Below are 24879 nucleotides of genomic sequence, written 5' to 3'. Positions count from 1 at the left end.
AGTTTTACATCAGCAGAGAAAGCAGATTTACAAAGCTCTTTACATTGATGGAATTATTTTCACTAGATTATTCTCTATTGGGCAAGTGCTGAGTGCTGCTGTTTCTATCCTGCTGAAGACCTACAAGTCTCAAAATTCCATACCTTATCCCAGCAACCCTAGTTTGAGCTGTCGGCCTGTGTACCCCAGACTGCCCACAGAGCTGCAATCTTGCAAATTACTGCTTTGGTATGGCAATACCTCCATTAATGAATCCCCTAGGAACAAAGTTCTTTTGTAACAAACGCTGTGTTATAAAAGAAAACAGGCAGCTTCATAAATCCTGCAGTTACGTATGACAAAAATGCTGTGTTAATCCGAATATAGGCCACACTTCCCCCATCCCCACCCCTGAATCTGCTTTGTACAAAACCTGGCTGTAACTTCTCATTATGCTCCCAGTTAAGAGAATAACATGAAAGGCACCTGAATATCAATGCATAGAGGCTAAAGGGCCAGCCCTGTCATCTGGAAATGCTGGATTCAAGGCCTGCCCATGACACATACTGGCTTGTGACCCTGGACAAGTAACTTCCCTTCTTAATGCCCCAGGCAGTTATCTGACACCATAAGTTTCAAATAAGCAGAAGTAATTGACTTACTGTGAGTTCCCTACACCAGTGAAATCACTGCTCTAGTCTAGAGCAAACAGTGAATTATTGATCTACCATGGTTGCTGTGAGAAAAGGGTTTTTTGTTGTTGTTGTTGTTGTTTTAACTATATGGTGGGAGCAGCTAGGTGGTACAGTGGATAAAGCCCTGGCTCTGGATTCAGGAGGACCTGAGTTCAAATCCAGCCTCAGACACTTGACACTTACTAGCTGTGTGACCCTGGGCAAGTCACTTAACCCCAATTGCCCCACAAAAACAAAAAACAAAACAACCTATATGGTATTGAATATTAAATATAGCTTTTGCACCTATCCTCTTACAAGATAATAAACAGGTCAGAGACATCCATAATATCTCCTACAATTTGTTCACCCAGATCAGAGAAGGCTATTTCTGCCTCTCTTACCAAAAGTAGGTACCTCACAGAAACCAGATCAGAGAATGCATATGAAAATACACTAACAATTTATTTTGTCCCAAGAAGAAATATGTAACATGAACATGTGGAGACTCCCCTCCTAAGAAGAGAGCTCAGAGACTCGCCATATCTGAGGGTATATATGTTTTTTTTGTCCACTGATTACAGGGCACTGTCAGTTTCAATAGTATGATACAAAAGCAAAGGCAGTTTAACAATGTCAGTTATAACAAATATGGAGGAAAAACCAAAGCATCACGATAAGATTACAGGATTCTAAAAAAGGGTTTTGCAACGATGAGGATGCCCAGATGTCACCATAAGATAGGGACTTACTTTCCTAAGAGAAAAGAAGTCACTGGGTAGGGTCCTTTATCTGCTAGTTATCTGGGTTCAGTTTTGGAGTTCTGCTGAAGGACATTTTGCTCCTATTAACCCAGAATTTCATAAAAAATACTTTTGGATAATAAGGTACCTCCATCAAATCCAGGTGATCCATATAATCATATTAACAATGGTCAAGAGCTATATAAATGTGAGCTATATTTATCATTTTCATCATCATCATCATCGTCGTCGTCAATGGAGGCTGCCTAGCAAAGTAAACAAAGAGCCAGCCTCAGAATAAGAAGGAATTGAGCTCCAGTTTTGCCTCTGATACATATTGGTTGTGGAATTCTGGGCCAGTTATTAAACCTTTCGTCACCCCCCCACACACACACACACACACTTTCCCCTCACTGCAAGTAACTATCTGAGATCAAAAGGTTCAGTTCTATATCAGCAGAGAAAGCTCTCTAAACTGATGAAATCATAGGTGGTGAGGGGAGGGAAAAGAGACAGAGGTTGGGTGAAGGAGAGGGAGAGGAAGAGAGGCAAGGAAAGGGAGGGAGGAGAGAGCAGAGAGCAAAACAGGAGAAGGGAAGTGAGAAAGGAGAGGGAGGTAAAGAAGGGAGAAGCAGAGGTGGGAGAGGGAGTGGAGAGAGACAGAGAGAGGAATGGGAGAAGAGAGGATGAGATGGAGGGGAGGAAAAGGGGAAGAGAGAAAAGAATGCAGAGAGAGGGAGAGAGAAAGGAACAAGAAAAGAGGAAGAGGAGGGAAAGGGAGAGACAGAAAGAACATGTATTAAGAAAGAAAGGTGAGCAATAGTAATAAAAGAATAAAGCCTTTATTTGAATTGAAAGAAATGTTTTAAAAAAAACAACCTTTACAATTAGTATATTTTTGCAAGGCTATGTTCTTCAATACCTCATCAAAGATATTATGGAGGTGTCCCTGAATTTTCAAAGTCTATGACACTAATGATTGAGTTTTGGCAGGTCCAACCCACCAGGCTCAGGGATGGCTTATGTGACTGTTGTCTAAGGATCAATCTAGCTAAGCTAGATTGGCTACTGGAAGATAAATTTCTCATTCCAACAACTCTCAAAGACCAAGTTGTGGAGAAGTTAGGATCTCCTTGGAAGAGAAATGAAATCACAACACTTTAAGAGACTAAAGTAGTAGAAATTGAATTTTTATAATAATCTTCATTGCATACAGAAATAGATGTCCTGGCAGTAGATGAAGAACAATCCTTGCAATCAGGAAGACTTGGGTTCAAGTCTTACCTCTGATCTGTACTAGCTGTGTAACCTTGGGTTCAAAACCCTCTGGTGCTTCTCTATGACTACAAATTAAAGAGAAGTTGTAATCTACATCTGCGGAGGGAGTTTTCACAATGGGAGATCAATTCAAGAATGAAATCTCAGGTTTAAGCACACAAAGTCAGTTAGTTTATCAGTCAACAAGCATTTATTAAATGCTTACCTTGTGCCAAGCACTGTGCTAATCACTGGTAATACAAATACAAGCAAAAAAGAAACAGTCCCTGTTGTCAAAGACCTTGTGCTCTAATGGGGAAGATGACACATAAAAGGAAGTCGAAATGTGTCTGGGGGAAGAGAGGAGGTACCTGGCAGGAGTCACAGTGGAGAAATCTAGAGAAGCACAGCCTGGTGGGAAATGAAGATAAGGGTAGCTTGAACTCTATCCTTAGGTATGGGAGGAGCCCTTCACTCTACAATCAGAAGGAGGGACTTCATGGGCAGAGGACTCTTCCAATGTGCAAGTTTCAGGGATGATGTGATCTTCCAGGAGGAAGAGGCTCCTGGGGAATGATATGCATATTTGTGTGCATGCATACATACATACATTCACAATTTCCCACCAAAGTCTTGATGCAGTTTTAGATCTTGATAATTGAAAACTCATATATCTGTATGTATGTATATATGTATATATACATGCATATTGTATAAAATATGTATATAAAGAGGTTGTGTGTGTATATATTTATAATATGTTATATAATAGAGCCTTTCAAAGAGATCTTATTTTAGGGGTGCAGCCTATATTTGAAGGTAGCCTAGATTCCTCTTGATGTAAGGCTGCTTCAGTGCATGGTTTCTATTTGTGTCTATTTGTGTCCCTCTGTGGTTGCAAATAAATAGGGCCAATACAAGGCAGAATTGTGAAGTTTGCAAAATTTTTCTTTTGTGTCCTCAGCCTTCCCTTTCTGGAACCTATGGCCCCTTGGTAGACTTCAAGGAACTAAAGCCCTCCTATTCTCATCAACCTTTTCCTCCTGCTAAAAAAGAAAGTCACTTATGCATCTTGATTGACTGATCATGCTTTCCACCGAATTACTTCAAACAGGCATTGACATTTTAAGCCTTTTATCTGTGACTAAGGATGAAATGCTTTATACTTTTTGTTCTAGTAGAGGCATTTCAGGCATCTATAGGCAGGTAGGGAATTGGTTGTTTTTTGCTCATGGGGAATTAGAGGGGGCAGGAATCTAAAATCTCTATGATAATGTTTCTGTGGATAAACTAGGCTTAAATTTGGAGTGACTGTGATGAGAGTCAAAAGTGATAATTGCAACTTGTCTATCTCCAATTGCTGGGTTCCAAAGGCACCCCATTGTCACTAACTTCTTAAGATCTGAAACCCTCCTGGCCCAAGACAGGAGTTCTCATTCCAAACCTTTATCCAATTCTGATGTCTCTTTTACCTTCCCTGCTTGAGCATAAACCAGGCTCTTTCCTATTACCTGCCCTTTTGTTAAGCTCTCACAGAACCCTCTTAGAGAATAGATGTCATCTTCAAGAATAAATGTTTGATGTAGTCTAGTCAAAAACACACTTGCTTAAAGCTTGGATCTCCTCTGCCCACTATTCTTTTTTTCTTTTTTCTTCTTTTTAGGTTTTATTAAAAATTTTATTTTTTCAAATTACATGTAAAAATAAATTTTGACATCAATTTTTTAAAACTTTGTGTTCCAACTTCTCTTCCTCCCTCCCTCCCCATCCCCCCCAAGAACTCAAGCAATTCAATATAAGCTATATATGAGTAGTCATGCCAAAACATTTCCACATTAGCTAGGTTGTGAAAGAAAACAGACAAAAACAAAACTTCAAATTAAGGAACTATCAAAAAAAGCTTCAATCTGTTTTCAGATACCATCAGTTCTTTCTCTGTAGATGGACTGCGATTTTCATCAGTCTTTCAGCGTTATCTTGTATGCAATACATTTCACTCTGCATCAGTTGATGTAGGACTTTTCAGGTTTTTTTATAGCATCCTGATCATCAATTTTTTTTGTTGTTGTTTCTGATAAAGTAACTAACAAAAAAAATTGTGTTTCAATCTGTATTTATATACCATCAGCTCTCTCTCTGTAGATGGATTGCATTTTTCATAAAACCTTCAGAGTTGTCTTGGTTCATTGCATTGCTGAAAATAACCTAGTCATTCACAGCAGATCGTCTCACAATATTACTGTTCTTTTGTATACAGTAGATTTCACTTTGGATCAACTCATGCAGGTCCCTCCAGATCTTTCTGATAGCATCCTGCTCATCATATTTTTTTATAGTAAATTACATTTATATAGTACTTTAAAGAGGTTTTCTTACAATGAACCCATGAGGTTGATTATTGCAACAACAGTAATAGATAACTTTTATATAGTACCTTAAACTTGGCAAAGAATTTTCTTCACAATAGCCCATCTGCCCAATATTCTTTATAAGCAGTCATCTAACCTCTGCTCAAAAGCCTCTTGCCCTGCTACTTCCTGATGTATAACTTAGACATTTGGTGCTATTTTGGTGAGGACATCCTGAAATGGGAGACCAAATGGTACTGGATATAAGAATGCTAGATTTGGAGTCAAAGGATCTGGGTTAGAATCTCATCTCTGCTTGCCAGGGTGGGAGTGGGGATAAGCTCCCACTCCCTATAAAATGCTCCAATAGCTTGCGTCTCAAATAGCCTCTAACAACCGTATCCTAACTCCTGGCCTTCTCCTGGCAGAACTGTTTCCACTAACAGGAGAAGGGGCGAAGGCAAGTCACTGGCACCTTAAAACCAGTCGCTTTGGGCGGGTGGGGCTCGTTAGCCTTGGCAAGCAACCCGTCTAGGGGAAGGAAACCCTGATTTTAAACCTCCACTGCCTTGCATCTATACCCATATATGGGAAAGGCTTCGGGAGTTAACCCCTAGGAAAAATCAGGAGTTGGAGTCCCTTAGGCAGTTGGGTGTTGGACATGACATCCCTCTGGCAACTCCTGCAGCGGCACTGGTGCCAAATTGTATTGGCTCTGCCTCCCCTTTGGATCCACCAATGTCGAGGAGAGGGAAAACCTGCTGCATGGGCAACAGCTTGTATTCCATATTGATCCGCCCAGGCCAGCACCCTGGAGAGGACACTCCAGGTACTCCTCATGGGGCAGATACAACACGGGATGCGGGAATTACTGGTTATAAGTCACTCAGGAGCTGCAGCTCCTATATCAGACTGTACAGCCACACTGTGGCCTGTGGCTCTTCAAGGCGCTGATCCATGGTCATCTGCGACTGGTGGAGGCCTACTATCTGTGTGACTTTGGACAAGTCAGTTGATTTCTCTGGGTTCTAGTCCCTCATTTGCAAAATGTCAGGGATAGATGTCCTAGTCCCTAAAGTCCCTTCCAACTCTAAACTATGACCCTGAGCTCATCCTCAGCATTAAAATGAAGTCACTGTCAAAGAAATGCCTCCTTGGAATGTAGCCTCTTTTATTATTACATTAAATATTATAATTATTATACTATTGCTATAATACATATTATTAGAAAATTATGATTTTTATGATATAATTATGTCAATATTATGTTATGCTATAATTTTGTTATTATAGATACATATTTTATTGTTATGTAGTATGTTATGATTATAACCACATCATTATAATAATTGTATATTATTATAAAATTATGATTTTATTATAATAAATAATCATTTATTATTGTTATTACTCTTGGGAATAGGGAAGTAGATTAGTGAATGAAGAGATAGCTGGGGAGTCAGGAAGCCTTGGATTTATGTCCTGCCTCCATTGTATATTATGATCCTGGGCAAGTGGCTTAAGTTCTAGTTCTCCCCAGGCAACTCTAGAAAAGAAGACCTGTGTGGCAAGTAAAAAATGATTCTGAGTGACAAGAGTTTTGGAGTAAATTAGAATCGATTTTATCAGCCACAGTTAGCAGATGGTTAACAGAAAGGTCTCATTGTTCTCTCCTGAGCAAAGAGGAATTAGAGCCACATCTTGGGGTTTAGATGCCCTTGGAAAAGTGGGTGTTCCTGAGGGTGGCAATTAACTCTGCTTGGTTAACAATTAATGAGAAGTGGACTTTACAAAGAGAAGTGGATTCATTCCTGGGAAAGTCACCTCATGTCAGTCTTGGACAAAGAGACTATTTCTACATCCAGACCACCCCCAGCCCTAGGCAATCTAGACAAAGGGCCTACCTCCACTCAAATTTGCTTGAGTGTAGTACAATGGGTAGGAATTCACCTTAAATTAGACTCCTTGTAAATCCTGGTAGTGTCTGACCATTTTTGAAGAGAAAGTTCAACCTTCAGAGACTGAGCTTTTGAAATGAGGACTTTAGAAAGAGAGGAAACTCTGGATCTCCCCAAGACATTGGTTATTAATAATCATTTCTCTCACCTGAAATCCTTGGATCAACTTCAAAACATTTATAAACTTTGAACAGAGAAAAAAATGCATCTTTATTTACATTAACCTTTGTTTCCCTTTACAATCCTATGTATTTGATTTTCTACATTTAGAAGCAGTATCCTGAGAAGGAGTGCTTAAGACTTACCCTACTGCCAGAGGGTTCCATGAAACAAAAACAGATACTCCTGCTCTAAGACTAAAATTAAAGATCATTTGCCAATCTTAATTGAGAAAACCTTAAGCAAATTAATTCATAGATTAAAAAAAGAAAAACCCAATGCTATTACTACAAAGCTTTTGTATCAGGGCAGCTAGGTGGTGCAGTGGATAGAGAACCAGCCCTGGAGTCAGGAGGACCTGAGTTCAAATCCAGCCTCAGACAATTGACACTTACTAGCTGTGTGACCTTGGGCAAATCACTTAACCCCAATTGTCTCACTTAAAAAAATAATAATAATAAAGCCTTTGTATCCCTAAGAAAGGGAATACCTCTTCCAACATAAATTTTATTAAGTCCCTGCTGTGTTCAAGGCACCTGGTGAGGCACCCAGGTTGTAACAAGAGGTTTGATATTAACAGTCAATATACATGAATTGCTTTCAGTTACTTGGAATGAGGTTCAGAGAGATACAAGTAGATACCTTTCCATAATGATGAAACTGTTATGGGCCTAGCACCCCAGAAGTTTTATGGGGTACATAAAAGAACCTTCTCCTACTGTCAGGAGCAGATTGGCTAATAAAATGTATATTGAGGACTGTTATTCCTCCATCCCTTTCTGGATCTAGAGTAGTATATTTTTTCAGAAAATAAGGTGTTTTAAGGTATTACATTTTAAAACTCAATAAGAAATACCTTAAGAAAACCTTATTTGACATGTACTCTTGTCACCTTAAGTCATTTTTGAATCTTTTGCCGGGAATCTTAAATTTTTGTTTGTCTGTTCCATCTAGGCTCAAGGATTCAACCTCATGGCTACTACCCACTGTGCCTATGTGTCTCCTCCCACCCTCTGGAGCTCACATCTCCTCCCACTCTGGACCAGGCCTTCCCACTCACTCCCACCCCATGATTTCTTCAACCCTGCTCAGCATTAAGCAGTTACAGAAGAAGAATCTTCTCCCCTTTTCCTTATATAGAGAAAAATGGGGAAATGTTATAGGCCTAGCACCCCCAGAAGTTTTCTGGGGTACAGCAAAGAACCTTCCCCTTGAGAAACTAAACCAAAGGACAGACACACCTAAAGAGATAAGTGGCACTGGATCAAGACTGAGCTAGCTCCTGGGCCACCACCCTTCCTTCCAGTCTCCCCCACCCCTGGGGAGATAAGATTAGGTGTGACTGCTGCCTTTGTGGAGGGAGGAGAGAGATGGCTTGAGAGATCCACAGCCACCCATCACCCAACTCCCACAGCCACCACCAGTGGGGGATGGTCCTCCCTCAATAAGGGAACTTTCCAGTCAGATGATCCCCCCCAACAGTGTTCTTTTTTTTTTTTTTAATGTATGAGGTATTTTATTTTTTCCGTTACATGTAAAGATAGTTCTCAACTTTTGTTTATACATGCTTTACAATTTCAGATTTTTCTCCCTCCCTCCCCTCCCTCCCCCCTCCCCTAGACAGCAGGTAATCTGATATAGGTTATATCTATATATCTCTATACATATAGATATAGATATAGATATATACACACACATATATATACACATAATAACATTAATCCTATTTCTGCATTAATCCTGTTACAAAAGAAAGAATCAGAGCAGTGATGCAAAACCTCAAAATAGAAAAAAAAAAACAATAGCACCCAAAACAAAAGAAATAATATGGTTCAATCAGCATCTATACTCCACAGTTCTTTCTTTCTTTTTTTTTCTTGGATTTGGAGATCCTCTTCTATCATGAGTTCCCTGGAACTCTTCTGTACCATTGCATTGGTGAGAAGAATATAGTCCATCACAGTAGGTCAACACTCAATGTTGATGATACTGTGTACAATGTTCTTCTGGTTCTGCTCATCTCACTCATCATCAGCTCACGTAAGACCCTCCAGGTTTCTCTGAACTCTTCCTGCTCATCATTTCTTACAGCACAATAGTATTCCATTGTATTCATATACCACAACTTGTCCAGCCATTCCCCAATTGATGGGCACCCCCTCAACTTCCAATTCCTTGCTACCACGTAAAGAGAAGCTATAAATATTTTTGTACATGTGGGTCCCTTTCCCCCTTCCATGATTTCTTTGGGCAAAAGACCTAAAAGTGGAATTGCTGGGTCAAAGGGTATGCACAGCTTTATAGCCCTTTGGGCATAATTCCAAATTCCTCTCCAGAATGGTTGGATCAGCTCACAGCTCCACCAACAATGCATTAGTGTTCCAATTTTCCCACAGCCTCTCCAACATTTATTATCTTCCTTTTTGGTCATTTTAGCCAATCTGATAGGTGTCAGGTGGTACCTCAGAGTTGTTTTAATTTGCATCTCTCTAATCATTAGAGATTTAGAGCATTTTTTCATATGGGAATAGATAACTTTGGTTTCTTCATCAGAAAACTGCCTGTTCATATCCTTTGACCATTTTCAATTGGGGAATGACTTGGATTCTTATAAATTTGATTTAATTCCCTATATATTTTAGAGATGAGGCCTTTATCAGAAGCACTGGCCTCAAAAATTGTTTCCCAGCTTTCTGCCTCCCTTCCAATTTTGGATGCATTGCTTCTGTTTGTACAAAAATTTTTTAATTTAATATAATCAAAATCATCCATTTTGCATTTTATAATATACTCTATCTCTTGTTTGGTCAAAAACTGTTTTCCTTTCCAAAGATCTGATAGGTACACTATTCCTTTCTCTCCTAATTTACCTATGGTATCACCTCTTATGTCTAAATCATGTATCCATTTTGACCTTATTTTAGTATAAGGTGTGAGATGTTGGTCTATGCCTAATTTCTGCCATACTATCTTCCAGTTTTCCCAGCAGTTTTTGTCAAATACTGAGTTCCTATCCCAGAAGCTGGAGTCTTTGGGTTTATCAAACACTACATTACTAGTGTCATTTACTACCCCAACAGTGTTCTATAAAAGTACCTGCCTGTCTCCTGCTCAAGGAGATAGGTGTCTCAGAGCCATGCCTCTTTGCTATGCCTTCTCCCCATGAGAAGTCTAAGGATTTCTCTCTTGGTTTCCCTTCCCTAGCCCCTAACTAAACCATTATTTTATTCTATCGGATTTGTGTGCAAGAGGGTGTAATTCTTTAAAGAGGAATTCCTAAGGACCCCAAACCCCTACCCCTATCCCAAACTCTCACCCTATTTCCCCATAATAGAACAGAGAGAATTTTAAAAGACACATTCCATGCTGTGACCAATCTTCATTCACAAGCATGTTTTAGGTAAAAATAGTTCTATTTCAGGGGGACTTCTGATCTTAATTAAGGGAAAGGAGTGTTTGTAATTTAAGGCAGCAGTAATTTAGAATTATATAGAGAGTATGTGGTGTCAAGAAGAGGTGATCTTGATTTATATGAAATAAGGAAGTTGTGAGAAATGATTATTTGTAACTAATATCTTGGAGGTTCAGTCCATTATGCAAAATTATTTTTTGTAACCAATATTTTAAAGATTCAACATGACTTCCATTCCAAAGTCCTTCTTGATAAAATAAAAGTCATTGCTATAACCCTCTAGATAAGATAAAATAATCTCCTTGGCTCTGGTCATATAAACCTCTAGGGGTCTTGATAAAATAATATGGGCCCTTCTAAATTCTGGTTAGGGCCATTAAAGTTGGTCTGAGGTGAAGGTTGCTATTATGTCCTGCTAAGGAGACACATCTTTTGTTTAGTTAGAAAAACTTCTCTGATGAGGGGTTATTTAGCTTTTTTGAGAGAGGATATGCATTAGCTCAAAGTTGAGTGGTCTGGTATAATCTAGCCTAGCTCCAATTACGTTGACCAATTAGATTTAATTGCTTCTCAATGGACCTCCTCTGCCCCACCCCCAAAAAGCATAAAAACCCAAAGAAGTAGCCAGACTGGTGCTCTTTTCTTTTCTTTTCAAATTACAAGAGATTAAAGAGCTATCTTTGTCAATCTCTTACTAGTCATGATTGATAAACATGACTATAATTTACCAAGTATTTTGTCTTTTGTGGTTATTTTACTTGTCACAGAAGTTAAGGTGTGAGTATATGTCTATCTAGGGCAGTTAGGTGGTACAGTGGAAAGAGCACTGGGCTTGGAATCAGGATGAATCATCTTCATGAGTTCAAATATAGTCTCAGACACTCACTAGCTGTGTGACCCTAATCAAGTCGCTTAACCTTGTTTGTCTCAATTTCCTCATCTGTAAAATGAGATGAGAAAGAAATGGCAAATCACTCCAGTATCTTTGCCAAGAAAACTCCAAATGGGGTCGTAAAGAGTTGAATATAGCTGAAAATGACTATACAACAACAACATATGTCTATCTAGATAGCAAATGAGAGCAGAGAAATAGTTTGGTTTCCTTCTCCAAGCTTTCTCAACCTCAAAGCACTTCTGTATCTTTGGTGGGGGTGGAGTGGGGGCGGTATTATTAATCTACCCAAATCAGAGACATCCTGCAAGTAATGGGTAGAAAGCTGTTGACCAACTGAGCCAGAAAGATCTGGGCTCAAATTCCAATTCTAACATAAACCAAGTGTGTGAAATTGAGTAAGTCACTTAACATCTCAGCAACTTGAATACTCTAAGTCATAGAGAAGGTACCAATCTTCATTGTTAAAGAGAATTTCTTCATTTGCAAGTTCCCTACATCAATAAAATCACAAGTCTAGTTCTTATCTTACTGAATCTTTTTCCCCCATGTGTAAAGGTAGCAGGTTTGTTATTTTCAGTAGGAACAAATTTTACTTTAAATTCTTTTGCAGGGTCATAGAATTATACAGAAATTTAGAACTGGGAGGAGTTTAGAGATTATTTAGTTCAAATCCTTCATTTGACAAGTAAAGAGACTGGTGAAGTCAAGAGAAAGGAAATGACTTACCTGAGGTCACAAGTTGAATTGGTATTTTTTTGTTTCTCAGAGCATGAAAATATTCATTCTCTCATACTCTCTTCTTTCTCCCTCCTTTATTCTAAGAGCAGCAGAATATAACAGTTGAAAAACGTGCTTATATATTTCATTCCATACCTTTCAAAATTCCTCCTTGAATTCAGTTAGCTTTTAAACCCCTAAGAGTCAAATAAAAAATGAATTTTAAGAGGTTATTTATTTTTCCCTCTTTGGATTTTTTTTGGATATTTTTCCCTTTTCTTAGCAATAGCAACTGCTTTTTTTTAACCACCCTTCCTTCTCTCTGAAACCTTTAATTGGCATAACATATGGAAATGTAGCTTCTCTTCCATTAAGCAGAGATGCTAATTAGTCTACCAATCATGATGTGCTTTGTGAAATCGCACTAGATGTATTTACTCTTGTTTCAGAGAAATTATAGATTCCTGTGCTTTAATTATGACATCTCTTATGAGACACCAGTCTGGATTCTAAATCCTACTCCAGATTTTTCTTAATGTCCTCAGAGTTGATTTAGGGAATATTTGGCTTACTACATCTTAACAATGTATCGTATTTTCCTATTCTTATGTTGAATGGAATCATACCCAGGTATGACTCACTTCTTAACTGCACCTGTATACCTGGTTCCCATTTGGGCCCCTTATTTATTTAAATCCACAGATCCTGAGCCCCCACCATATGAATCTTTCTCAGACAAAGCCAGATGATACATTAAAGCAAAAGGCATTTGATCAAACAAAAAAACAAGCTAATAACAAGTGTGTAAATCAGACATCAAGTATTATCTGTGCTCATAGTCAAAGTCTCTTGCCACCCATGTGTTCCCAGAAGACTTTAAGTCAAATGCCCATTAAATACCCATTTATACTTTTATATATGGGAGAAGAAAAGGAATCCGTTTATTTAAACTCATAGAGATGTGTTAGAGAAGCATGTCTATAAGTAGTCTCAATAAGTTCCTTAGATCTCAATACTGGTACATCAACCAGCAAGCATTGGTTTATTGAGAATGAGTATCTAAAATTTCAAAATAAAAGTCTACAGATTTTGTAAACTGTACTAGCTTCTCCTGTAGCTCTTGGTCACTAAACTATTTCCATGTTCATACCACTAGCTGGGTCCCTAAAGTTTTTGTCCTCACTTTCAGCAGCATCAAGCTGCAGCCAACATTTCATTTCCATCTCTCTTGTACATATGCTCTCTGAGGACACCTAAGTTCAGATAGGCTTATCACATTCTTTTTGGGCACAGCAATTCATGAAACCATCTAATAAATGATTTATGACCCACTCTGCTAAAGGAAAGAGCCAGGCCTATGAAATGATGGATTTAAAAAAATATTGAAGTATTCAAGGATTTCCCTATCAAATGATCAATTTCCCATCCCTGGTTTTTCTTTCCTTTATTTAATTAATGTGAGTGTGCATGTCTCACTAAAGGCTTGTTGGCTGTTTCCAACTATGCAATAATAGTTATTAGTAAACATTTAATTTACTTCTCCCATTATTGTGAAAAGAGGAGGCAAAACGTCCAAATGACTACAGGTTTCCTTGTCATTAAATAGGGCAATACACCAGTTCTAGGCAAAACAAACATTTAATGCCCAGATGCAATATTCTTAGATTCATCATCCTTTGCCTCCCTCAGTATCTTAACAGAATTGAATGATTGAATTTGTATATCACAGTTACTCTTTTACAACTCCTACTGCATCTTACTGTGTTGAATAAAGAGAAGCACTTTGTTTAGCTTTTATTTTTCTTTTTTTTTCTTAATGGTTTTTAATAGCAAGAAAAGAAGTTTCTATCTCTAGATTATTTTGAAGAAAACATTTAGTTCCACACTTGCACTTATCCACAAATCACAGAATAGCAGCACTGAAGAGGACCTTAGAGATAATTTTATCATGAGGAAAATGAAACCCAGGGAAATTAAATAATTTTCCCAAGGACACACAGCTAGCAATGGAACCAATCAATCAATACATTTATTCATTAGCTACTATCTATGCCTGACTTTCTTTACAGGCTTGCAATGAGGCCCAAGTGAGAAAATGTACATAAAGTTTTTGAAGACTTTAAACTGTAATATTTTGTTGTTATTCAGTTGTTTCAGGCATGTCTGATTCTTTGTGACCCCATTTGAGGTTTTCTTGGCAAAGATACTGGAATATTCTGACTCCAAGCATGGCACTCTATCCATAGCTGCCCCTATTTTGACAATAATTATAATTATTTGGTCATAATAATTATATGAATGTCAACTACTGTTGGACTCAAAAGCTGTGGATTTGAATAAATGAGGGCTCCAGATAGGAACCTAGCATCTAGGTGCAATTAAGAAGGGACTCATACATGGGTATGACTCTATTCAAAAGAAAAAAAACACTTTGAGGTTTGCAGAGTACTTTATATGTGCTACCTCATATCCTTCTCTGGCTCATTTTACAGATGAGGAAGCTGGGGTATACAGGGTCAAGTAACTTTTGGAAGGTCACACAGCTAAAAAATGTCTGAGGCTAGATTTGAGCTCAGGAACATGAGTGTTCCTCACCCCAGGTCTGATGATCTATTCACCGTGGCTCTACTTAGTTGCCTGCAGAGTGTTTATATGTGTGTGGGTCTTAATGCCTTTTTATGTAATATTATATGTTATATAATATATATTTCATTATTATTTTGTAAAAACTGGATGACCACATCTCAAGGGTTTTGCAAGAGGGATCTAGACTTTAGACAAGTAGTACACTGGCCATACTCTAAAATCCCCTCCAACTCTTACTCCTATTCTTTTTGGGGCGTAAGTGACTTGCCCAGGGTCACACAGATAGTAAGTGTTAAGTGTCTGAGGCCAGATTTGAACTCAGTTACTCCTGACTCCAGGGCTGGTGCTCTATCCACTGTGTCACCTAGCTGCTCCTTCTTACTCCTATTCTTGAATAGAAGGGGGAATGGGGAAGTAATGGCCCTGTGATTTCATTAATACAGAGAATTCACAGAGAGGAAACTATTTCCACCAAGACAGAGCCAGCAAATGTGCTGTACCTTAGTCGTAAAGAGTTTCCTTGAAGAACTGAGATGAATAACTTGCCCGAGCTCATACAACCAGTGCATGTCAAAGACAACTCTTGAACATAGGTCTTCCAGACTATACACTTTGGCAAAATGTTTTAAATTTATATGAAATATTAATCTCCAATTAATTATGGGCTGTGAGACCCAAATGAGATAGTGTGTATAAAGTACTTTGCAACCCTCAAAGTGTTATTCTTATTTTTGTTTTGTTTTGTCAGGGCAATGGGTTAAGTGACTTACCCAGTATCATACAGCTAGTAAGTGTCAAGTGTCTGAGGCTGCATTTGAACTCAGGTCCTCCTGAATCCAGGGCTGGTGCTTTATCCGCTGTGCCACCTAGCTGCCCCCGTGTTATTCTTATTTTGAATGGAATCATACCTCATGTATGTTGGGTGCCTATCTGAGGCTCTCATTTATTTAAATCCACAGCTCCTAAGCCTAACAAAAGTTGCCATTTATATAATTATTATTACCAAAATAGGGCCAGCTGTGGATGGAGCACCAGGCCTGGAGTCAGGAACACTCATGTTTCTGAGTTCAAATCTAACCTCAGAAACTTACTAGCTGTGTGACCCTGGGCAAGTCGATTAACTCTCTTTGCCTCAGTTTCCTCATCTGTAAAATGAGCTGGAGAAGTAAATGGCAAGCCCCTCCAGTATCTTTGCCAAGAAAACCCCAACTGGGGTCATGAAGAGTTGGAAACAACTGAAATGACTAAACATTAAATTACAAAAATTGATCCAGAGTCTCAATAGTGCAATGGAAACATCATCAGGTCCAGGGTCAGAGGACTTCAGTTAAAATCCCACATCTGATGCTTACTAACTGTGTACTGTTGGACAAATCATATAAGGTCCCTAAGCCTCATCTGTAAAGTGATAGGGTAGGAGTAAATGGCTTTTGGGTACTTCTATCTAGCTCAGCTCACGCTACACAGCTCCCTACTTCTTTTACAATAGCCTTTCCCCTCCCTGTCCCTCCCAACCCTAAATGCTATTATTGTGGGATATGACCTTCTTATTGGGGAGTCCCTAACCCAGACTACTATTTAATAAGGTGTTAATGTCACTCTCAACTCAACTCACTGTCTGGACTTCACCTCCTCTTCATCAGCCTAGCCTCCAACTGGTACTCACTCTTCCTTGTCCAACCCTTTTCCAGTTCCCCTTTACTTGTTGTCTTCCCTTATTTTAGAATAGAACTTCTTTGGGGGTAGACACTGTCATATTTATTTGTATTTTTATTCCCAGCACTTAACACAATGCCTAGCACATACTTTATCTGGAAATCCCTTTTAGCTCTAGACTCATAATCCTAAGCATTCTCTTTTTTAAAAAACATATCCTCTTTCACCGCCGGCCGGGCAGCCCACTGCTCCCCGTGGCTCGCCGCTGCCCTCCCGCCGAGGCTCCGCTCTGCTCTCCTGCACTCCCTCTCTGGTGAAAGACTAATCATACATGAATCAGAGGCTTGAGAAAGAGATGAAGTTTGGCTGTCTTTCCTTCCGTCAGCCTTATGCTGGGCTGGTCCTAAACGGAGTCAAAACCCTAGAGACTCGTTGGCGTCCTTTGCTGGCAGACCAGCATGGCTGCACCATTGCTATTCACATTGCTCAGAAAGACTGGGAAGATGAATCATGGAAGTATATACTGGTGGACAGGCTCGGGATGACAAGCACTCAAATTCAGGCGTTAATGGATGAAGGGGAGAAATTTGGTAGAGGAGTTATTGCTGGACTTGTTGACATTGGGGAAACATTGCAGTGTCCTAGAAATCTGGCTCCGGAGAAGATGGTGGACCTAGAGAATAACGCTGTGCTGACCGACTTGAGACAAAAGTACCTAACAACACTTTCAAACCCAAGATGGCTCTTAAAACCAGTACTTGCTAAAGGTGGGAAGGATATATTTCAAGTCAAGATCCCCAGAGAACTGATCCCTGTGGAGCAAGGAAGTTTTATCATGGCTTCCCAAGAATAAAGTTGCAGAGAACTGAGCCAAACATCTTGAATGGATACGAGCCATACTGTAAATTCCTTTTATTGTATTAATTGCACGGGATGTCCTCTACAGGAAAAAAAAACCCATCATTTCTCAAAACCAGATCAGTGGGAATCGTGATTTTCAAGCTAAAGCATCCGTGAGGTATATATCTTTTTCACCTATTGACGATAATGTTTCAGATCATGAGGTCTAATGCAGACAGTGATATCGGTCAATAAATGTCATCATGTTACTATTTTTATCCTAAAAAAAAAAAAACATATCCTATTAGATTTAACAACTACTTTAACAAATTTCTGTAGACTCTAAAAATGGGCAGGAGGGGGAAAATAGAATCATAGAATAATATTAGAGCTTGAAATAACTGACTGTTCTAGTCTACCCCGGCCCCCCTCATTGAATAGAACAGGAAAGTTAAAGGATTAGTCCAAGGTTATGCAGCATCTTTCATTACTAAAAAGTGACCCCTAACTGGAAAAAAAAAGTGTCTGTGTAAGACTTATCTCTTAGGTGCTTAGTCAGACATTCTGTTTTTAGATGATATCAATACGAAGGCAATCTGCCTACTTGGTCTTCAGAAATCAAGGCTGTTCTGGAAACAAACTTGTGGGAGTTTTTCTGATTCACTTACTCAGGCTTATTCAAAGTCCACAATGCCAAGATACCTTTTTTCATTTCCCTTGGTGCATCTTTAAAAAAAAAAAGTGGTAAATGAAGTTAGTAGAATTGGGAAGAGAAGACCCATGTGTATTTTTTGTTTCTTTGTTTTGTTGGCAGAGCAATGAGGGTTAAGTGGCTTGCCCAGGGTCAAACAGCTGGTATGTGTCAAGTGTTTGAGGCTGGATTTGAACTCAGGTACTCCTGAATCCAGGCTGGTGCTCTATCCACTGTGCCAGACCCATGTGTATTTGAGTTCCAACTCTGCATTCAGCCAGTTATGTGCCTGGGGACAAGTCAATTACATTTTTTAGAGCTGAGTTTTCTTCGTTGATAAAAGCAAGATAGTATGATTTATACTCTCTGTTCCATGAGGAAATTGCTGGGATGATAAGTAGACAGCTAGGTGATGCAGTGAATATGACACTGGACTTGGAATTAAGAAGACCTGCATTCAAATCTAGTCTCAAAAACCTACTAACTATATGGCCCTGAGCAAGTCACTTAACCTGTTTGCCCCAGTTTCCTTATGTGTAAAATAGACACACTAAGAAAATTTGTCTGTCTGTCTTGGTATATATCTATTTGTTGTGAAGAAAAAGTAAAATAATGTTTTTAACGTGTTTCACAAACCTTAAAGTGTGAAAGCTGCTATGATAATGATTATGAATGATAGTTGGCAAAGAATTTTAGAAACAATCACTCTCTGATAAAAAAAATTCTCCCAGTTATAAAGTATAAATGAGTATATTATTGTAAAGTTCAAAAATGAATACTTTAAAACTTTTTTTATTTAGATTTCTAATATAATAAATATCCACAGATGTAACCCAAATAAACAAAAGTTCTAGGTTCTCAATAAGTTTTAATTGTAAAGGGATCTTGAAGTTTAAAAAAAAAAAGAATGGTTTGAGAACCACTGGACTAGTAGGTAAGGCACTAGATGGGGAGTTAGCAAGGCTTGGGTTCAGATCCTGACTAAAACACTAGCTGTGGTAACCCCTCTGTGCCTCAATGTTTCCATATGTTAAATGAAGGAGTTTGGCTGAGTGACCTCTGAGGTCCCTTTTAGTTCTAGATTATGATGTTATGTTTTTCCCCTTTAGTGTTTCCTCCTCCCCACCTCATTGTCCTATAAAGTAGCTTAACCTTTTAGGGATCCTATGTAGCTCTCTGTGGTTTGTAGTTATTGATCAGCATGTATAAAGTGAATTTCCAAATTGATGAAATCACAGGTCCAGACATCCTCCTCATCATCAATATTTGGTTTTTATTCATTATTTGGTATTTTATTCATTCAAGTTAACTGAATCTACATTCTAGTCCAAGTAATTATTCTTATAAGGGAAAGCTTGGTTATGATCTCAAATATCTTGTTCTTGTCCTATTAAGGGCTTAAGTAATAAAGGTGAAGGTTTTGAACAGTATTCAACTAACATGAGGGGTAGTTGGGTGGCATAGTGGATAGAGTGCTAGACCTGGAGCCAGGAAGACTCATTTTCTTGAGTTCAAATCTGTCCTCCAACACGTATTAGCTTTGTTGCCCTGGGCAAGTCACTTCACCTTGTTTGCCTCAGTTTCTTCATCTGTAACATGAGCTAGAGAAGGAAATGGCAAAGCACTCCAGTAGAGTCAGACACAAATGAAAGGATTGAACAACAACCACCACCACAATAGAATGCCAAGCCCAAGTTTGCCTGGAGCAAATAAATAGATGATTAAAGAAAAGGCAGGTCTACTGAATCCTAGGAAAAGATATTTGGAAGGATTACATGCATACATGCATACATGTATGTGTGTGTATATATATATATATACACATATCTGAGAATCAATGAGTCTAGTTAAGGTTTAAAATCCTCTGTAAATCATAGTAGCATAGATTTACAGCCAGGAATGGACATTAGATGCCACAAGTCCAAATCCCACCATTCTACAGATGAGGAAAGTGAGGGCTAAAGTGGTTAAATGGCTTGCCCAAGGTCACATGCAGAAGTGATCTCCAGTTATTTTCATTGTTTATTCCTAACTGTAACTTTTTTGAGTGTGTACCCCAATACATGTATATTTACTTATTTATAAAATAGATGCATTTACTATTAAAATAATAATGCATGCCTATAGTAAAACTTGTGCAAAAATAGAAATTAGAAAGGATAAAATACTATATAAATTGTATATATATATATACTACATTAATAATTACATAATATGAAAATGTACAAAATAGATATTTAAAAGGATAAAATAAAGAATTAACATTTGATTGAAGAATCAATACAGAGCTGCTACAGTTTATTGAGTAGAGGAGTGACACTTTAGGAAATCAGCTGCTGCTGACAATTGTATGGAGGATGGATTAGAGTGGGGAGATCTGAGGCAAGGAGACCAATGAGGCAGGTATGAAAGTATTATAAGTGATAGGTGATGAGTACCTAAAATAAGGTGGTAGCTGTGTGAATAGAGAGAAAGGGATGGAAGTAAGGGATAGTATAGAGGTAGAAATGACATGATTTGGCAACTAATTAAATATGTAGGATGAGGGAGGGTGATGACTAGAGGATGACACCCAGGTTGCTAAACTGGGTGACTAGGAGAACGATGATGCCCTCCAGGGAAGTTGGGAAGAGGATTGGATTTGGAAGGAGAGCTAATATAATAATACCTGTAATGCTGATCACAATATATTGAGGAATTCTTCCATACAAAATGAAAAGAGAGAAGATGTGACTCTTACTTTCCAGTCATTAACTCTAAGGGCAGAACCCCTCCTCCCAAGAGGACAGGTATGGCAGCCAAGAGGTGACTTGAAGGGTCTAGAGGTAGGGGTAGATTTCCCCTAGTGTTACCTGAGGAGATGCTCTGGGTGGTTATTTTAGGTTAAAACTGCCCCTCCCCCAAGGCTAACCCCTGGATCAGAAGGGAAGGCCAATTAGGAGCTTTCACAGAAAGAGAAGATAGAATGAGAGAGGTTTGAGAGATAAAGAAGGTGTTTATATTGGAGATGAACTTCAACTTGGCTCTTAAGGGTAGAATAAGATGAAACCTTCACTCTCAGGTTTGTTGATAACATACCCTTTGGGATTACAATGTAGATGCCACTTTGGAGAGCACATTGACATAGAGGAATGGTCCCCTTCTATTTCAACCTTTCTGCCTTGTTATTCTGTAGAAAATAAGTATTCCAGTGTACAAAGAATGAGACAAAGACTGGTCCTTTCAGCCTGCAATTGTCAGGCACAATGGTATTGTTAAAAATAATTGATAAAATGATGGAATCAAAGGAAATGAGAAAAAACACCAGAAGCCTTATAATCCTACTGAAAATGTTGCATTTGCAATCGGAAAACCTGGGTTTGAATCCTGTGGGACCTTGGTCAAGTTACTTATGAGGATCAAGTGATATAATATTTATAAAATGACTGATACACAGTAGGAGCTAAATAAATGGTTGTTTCCCTCCTTCCTTCCAAACCATGCCATACCCCTAACTAATAAACTCCACTGACTTCTTCTTGCCTCTAGGATAAATTTTTTTTAAAGTTTGACTTTTAAAGTGCTTCAAAATTTGCATTTAATCTATCTTTCCACCCTTATTTACATAGGACTGTTCTCCCCACATTTTTCAGTCTAGCCAAACTGGCCCTCTCTTTGTCCTTTACACACAGAACTGCTTTTATTGACGCCCATGCCTATATCCATCCATCCATCTGTCCATCTCTCTATCTCCATCCATCCATCCATCCATCCATCCATCCATCCATCCATCCATCCATCCATTCCTCTAAACACACACACACACACACACACACACACACACACACACACACACACACACACACACACACACACCCTCTCTCCTCCTCACCTGTATCTCATAGAATCTCTCACTTCCTTCAAGATGCAGCTCAAGGGCCATCTTATACAATGGGTTTCTTTATCCTCTCCCTACTTCTAGCTTTATTCTGTATATACTTACATTAGTTCATGCTGTCTTTCCCATAGAATGTAATTGCCTTGAGGAAGCAATTGTTTCATTGGGTTGGGGTGGGAGGAGCAATGTTTGCATCCCTATTGAGTGGCACAGTGCCTGACACAGAGTAGGTGCTTAATAAATGTTTGCTCCTTGATAGATAAGTTGATATTCCTAAATATGAGAAACTGCTACCCAGATGTTAGCATTTTAGTGGCATCAAGAAGACCCTTCTGAATAGGAAAAGGAAAAAATGAAATAAAGAATGTTATCTAAAAAATAGTGGCATTTCATAGAATAATGGTTCTCATTAAGTTTTTGGTCTTGGAACACCTTTAATCTCTTAAAAATTGAGGATTCCACACACAAAGAGCTTTTATTTATGTAGATTATAGCTATTAATATTTACCATGTTGGAAATTAAAAATTAAAATATTACAAATATTAATTCATCTAAAAATAACAAACCTACTACATATTAACAAATGTATATTTTATGAAAAATGATGATTTTTCAAAACAAAAATATTAAAAATAACTGTTTTTAAAAAACACATTGTTTCATATATATTTGCAAATCTCTTTATTATCTGGCTTAATAGAAAACAACTGATTTTTCATATCTGCTTTTGCATTGCCTGTTGCAATATGTTATTTTAATTGAAGTATTTGATGACCTCACATAGATATGTGGTCATTAAAAAGTAGTATTTTAATAAGAAAATAATGTATTAGGATTATTATGAAAATAGATTTGACTTCAGAGACTCTCAAAGGGTCTTGGGGGGTCCCCAAATCATACTTTGGGAATAGCTGCCTTAGAGAATGATGGAAAAAGCTTAATATATAAATGTATCTGAGGGATGTAAATGTCTCCTATCTGAAGAGATTTGAAAGGAGACAAAAAGGGCATTTGATGCCAGGAAAGATGAGTGGGGGAGGAGGGGGTGGAGTGGTAGTGGATAAGTAAGTAGAGAAAAGAATGCGAAAGGAAGAGACTGAGATGGCAGAGCAAACCTTAATCCACATTTTTGCCCAGAGCTGTCCTTGCTACAGATAAATTTATGATGATAAAATCTCATTATAATTTATATTTATATATAGGGAGCATACATATTTTACATCAGAATAAAAGCATTTTTGAAATGCAAAAATGCTAAGACAAAATTACTAGTACTGAGAAACACATACACGCAATCATTTGCGTAATATACTCCTCAGTGCGGAGGATGATGTGATGACGTAAAGGAGGATGTGAGTGAAAAACAGCAATCATTCCCCTCTTTGAAAGGTGGTTTGTCTGGTAACTTCATCTCTGCCTCCGATCAGGCAGTTATTTCAAGTACATGTTAGAATCTAATGACATTGTCTGGAAAATCAACCTTCCTATCATAGATCTAGAGCCGGAAGGAACCTCAAAGTCTATATGTAATCCAAACCCCACCCCCGATTTTACAGATGAGGAAATAGACCCAGGGAGAGTAGGTGGCATGCCTAAATTCAGAAAGGTTCTAAAGAATCGAGGCCAGGATTTGAACCCAGGTCCTTTGACTCCAGAGTGAGTGTTCTTTCCACTCTAACAACCGCAAATAACCCTATGACAATTGTTGTTTGATTATTACTCTCCCAGTTGAGGTTGATTTCCCAAGGTCACACTGTAAGAGGCAGAAGCTGCACTTGAACACTAGTCTTCTTTTCCCCTCCCCCCACTTTATTATTTATTTGTTTGTCACATTCTTTTCTTTTTAAATTCTAAATCCCAAATCCTCTCCCTCCCTCCCACCCTTGCCTTACCCACTTAGAAAACAAGCAAAATTATATTAATTATACATGTGAAATCATGAAAAACATATTTCCATATTAGTCATATCATAAAAAATAAAGCAGGAAAATTATAATTCAATTTACATTCAGAATCCATTGGTCTTCTCTCTGGAGGTAAACAGCATTTTTTTTTATCATGAGTCCTTTAGAATTGTCTTGGAACTTTGTATTGATAGAAGTAGCCAAGTCATTCACAGTTGATCATCATTAGAATATTGTTGTTACTGTGCACAATGATCTCCTAGTTCTTCACTTTGCATCAGTCTCTTAAAACGCCACCCCCCTCTTCATTTCTTATAGCACAATGGTACTCTATCACAATCAAAAGCCCTAACTTGTTCAACCATTCCCCCACTGATGGGCATCCCCTCAATTTCCAATTCTTTGCTACAACAAAAAAAATTGGCTATCAATATTTTTGTACATTTAAATCCTTTTATTTATTTTTTTTTTATTTCTTTAGAATACAGACCTAGTGGTATTGCTGGGTCAAAGAGTATGCACTGTTTACATAGTTCTGTGGGCATAGTCCCAAATTGCTCTTCAGAATAGTTGGAACTGTTCACACCTCAACCAACAGTTTATTAGTGTACCTATTTCCTTCATCCCCTTCAACACCTGTCGTTTCTGATAGATTTGAGGTTTTCTCATAGTTGTTTTAATTTGCATTTCTCTAATCAATAGTTATTTAGAGTATTTTTATGTGATTCTAGATAGCTTTAATTTCTTCTTCTAAAAACTTCCCGCTAATATCATTTGACCATTTGTCAGTTTGGGAATGACTTCTACTCTTATAAATTTGACTTAGTTCTCTATATATTTGAGAAATGAGGTCTTTGTCAAAGACATTTGGTGTAAAAATTGCTTCCCAGCTTTCTGTTTTCCTTCTAATCTTTTTGTTCATCATAAAAGTATTTTATTATTTTCCAGTTACATGTAAAGAGAGTTTTCAACATTCATTTTTATAAGATTTTGAGTTCCAAATTTTTCTTCTTCCCTCCCTTCCCTTCCTTCCCCTCTCCTCAAGACCGAAAGCAATCTGAGATAGGTTATGTATGTGCAATCACATTAAACATATTTCTGCATTACTCATGTTGTGAAAGAAGAATCAGAACAAAAGGGGAAAACCTTAAAAAAGGAAAAACAAAACAAAACAAAAAGGGA

The 24879-nt window shown here is 38.2% G+C and overlaps 2 protein-coding genes across 5 annotated transcripts in view; both read left to right on the top strand.

The window, feature by feature from the left end:
* RCAN2 (regulator of calcineurin 2) overlaps nt 1-24879 on the top strand; it is a 373669-nt gene that overhangs the window by 274105 nt on the left and 74685 nt on the right. The gene's annotated exons all lie outside the window — the stretch shown is intronic.
* On the top strand, nt 16622-17490 carry LOC122753939 (protein EOLA1-like). Its single transcript, XM_044001794.1, has one exon. The coding sequence runs from the start codon at nt 16716-16718 to the stop codon at nt 17235-17237; it is 522 nt and encodes a 173-aa protein (XP_043857729.1). The 5' UTR covers nt 16622-16715; the 3' UTR covers nt 17238-17490.

The sequence above is a fragment of the Dromiciops gliroides genome, chromosome 4 (assembly GCF_019393635.1).
Source record: "Dromiciops gliroides isolate mDroGli1 chromosome 4, mDroGli1.pri, whole genome shotgun sequence".
Lineage (NCBI taxonomy): Eukaryota > Metazoa > Chordata > Mammalia > Microbiotheria > Microbiotheriidae > Dromiciops > Dromiciops gliroides.
This window is presented reverse-complemented; position numbering and strand designations above follow the sequence as displayed.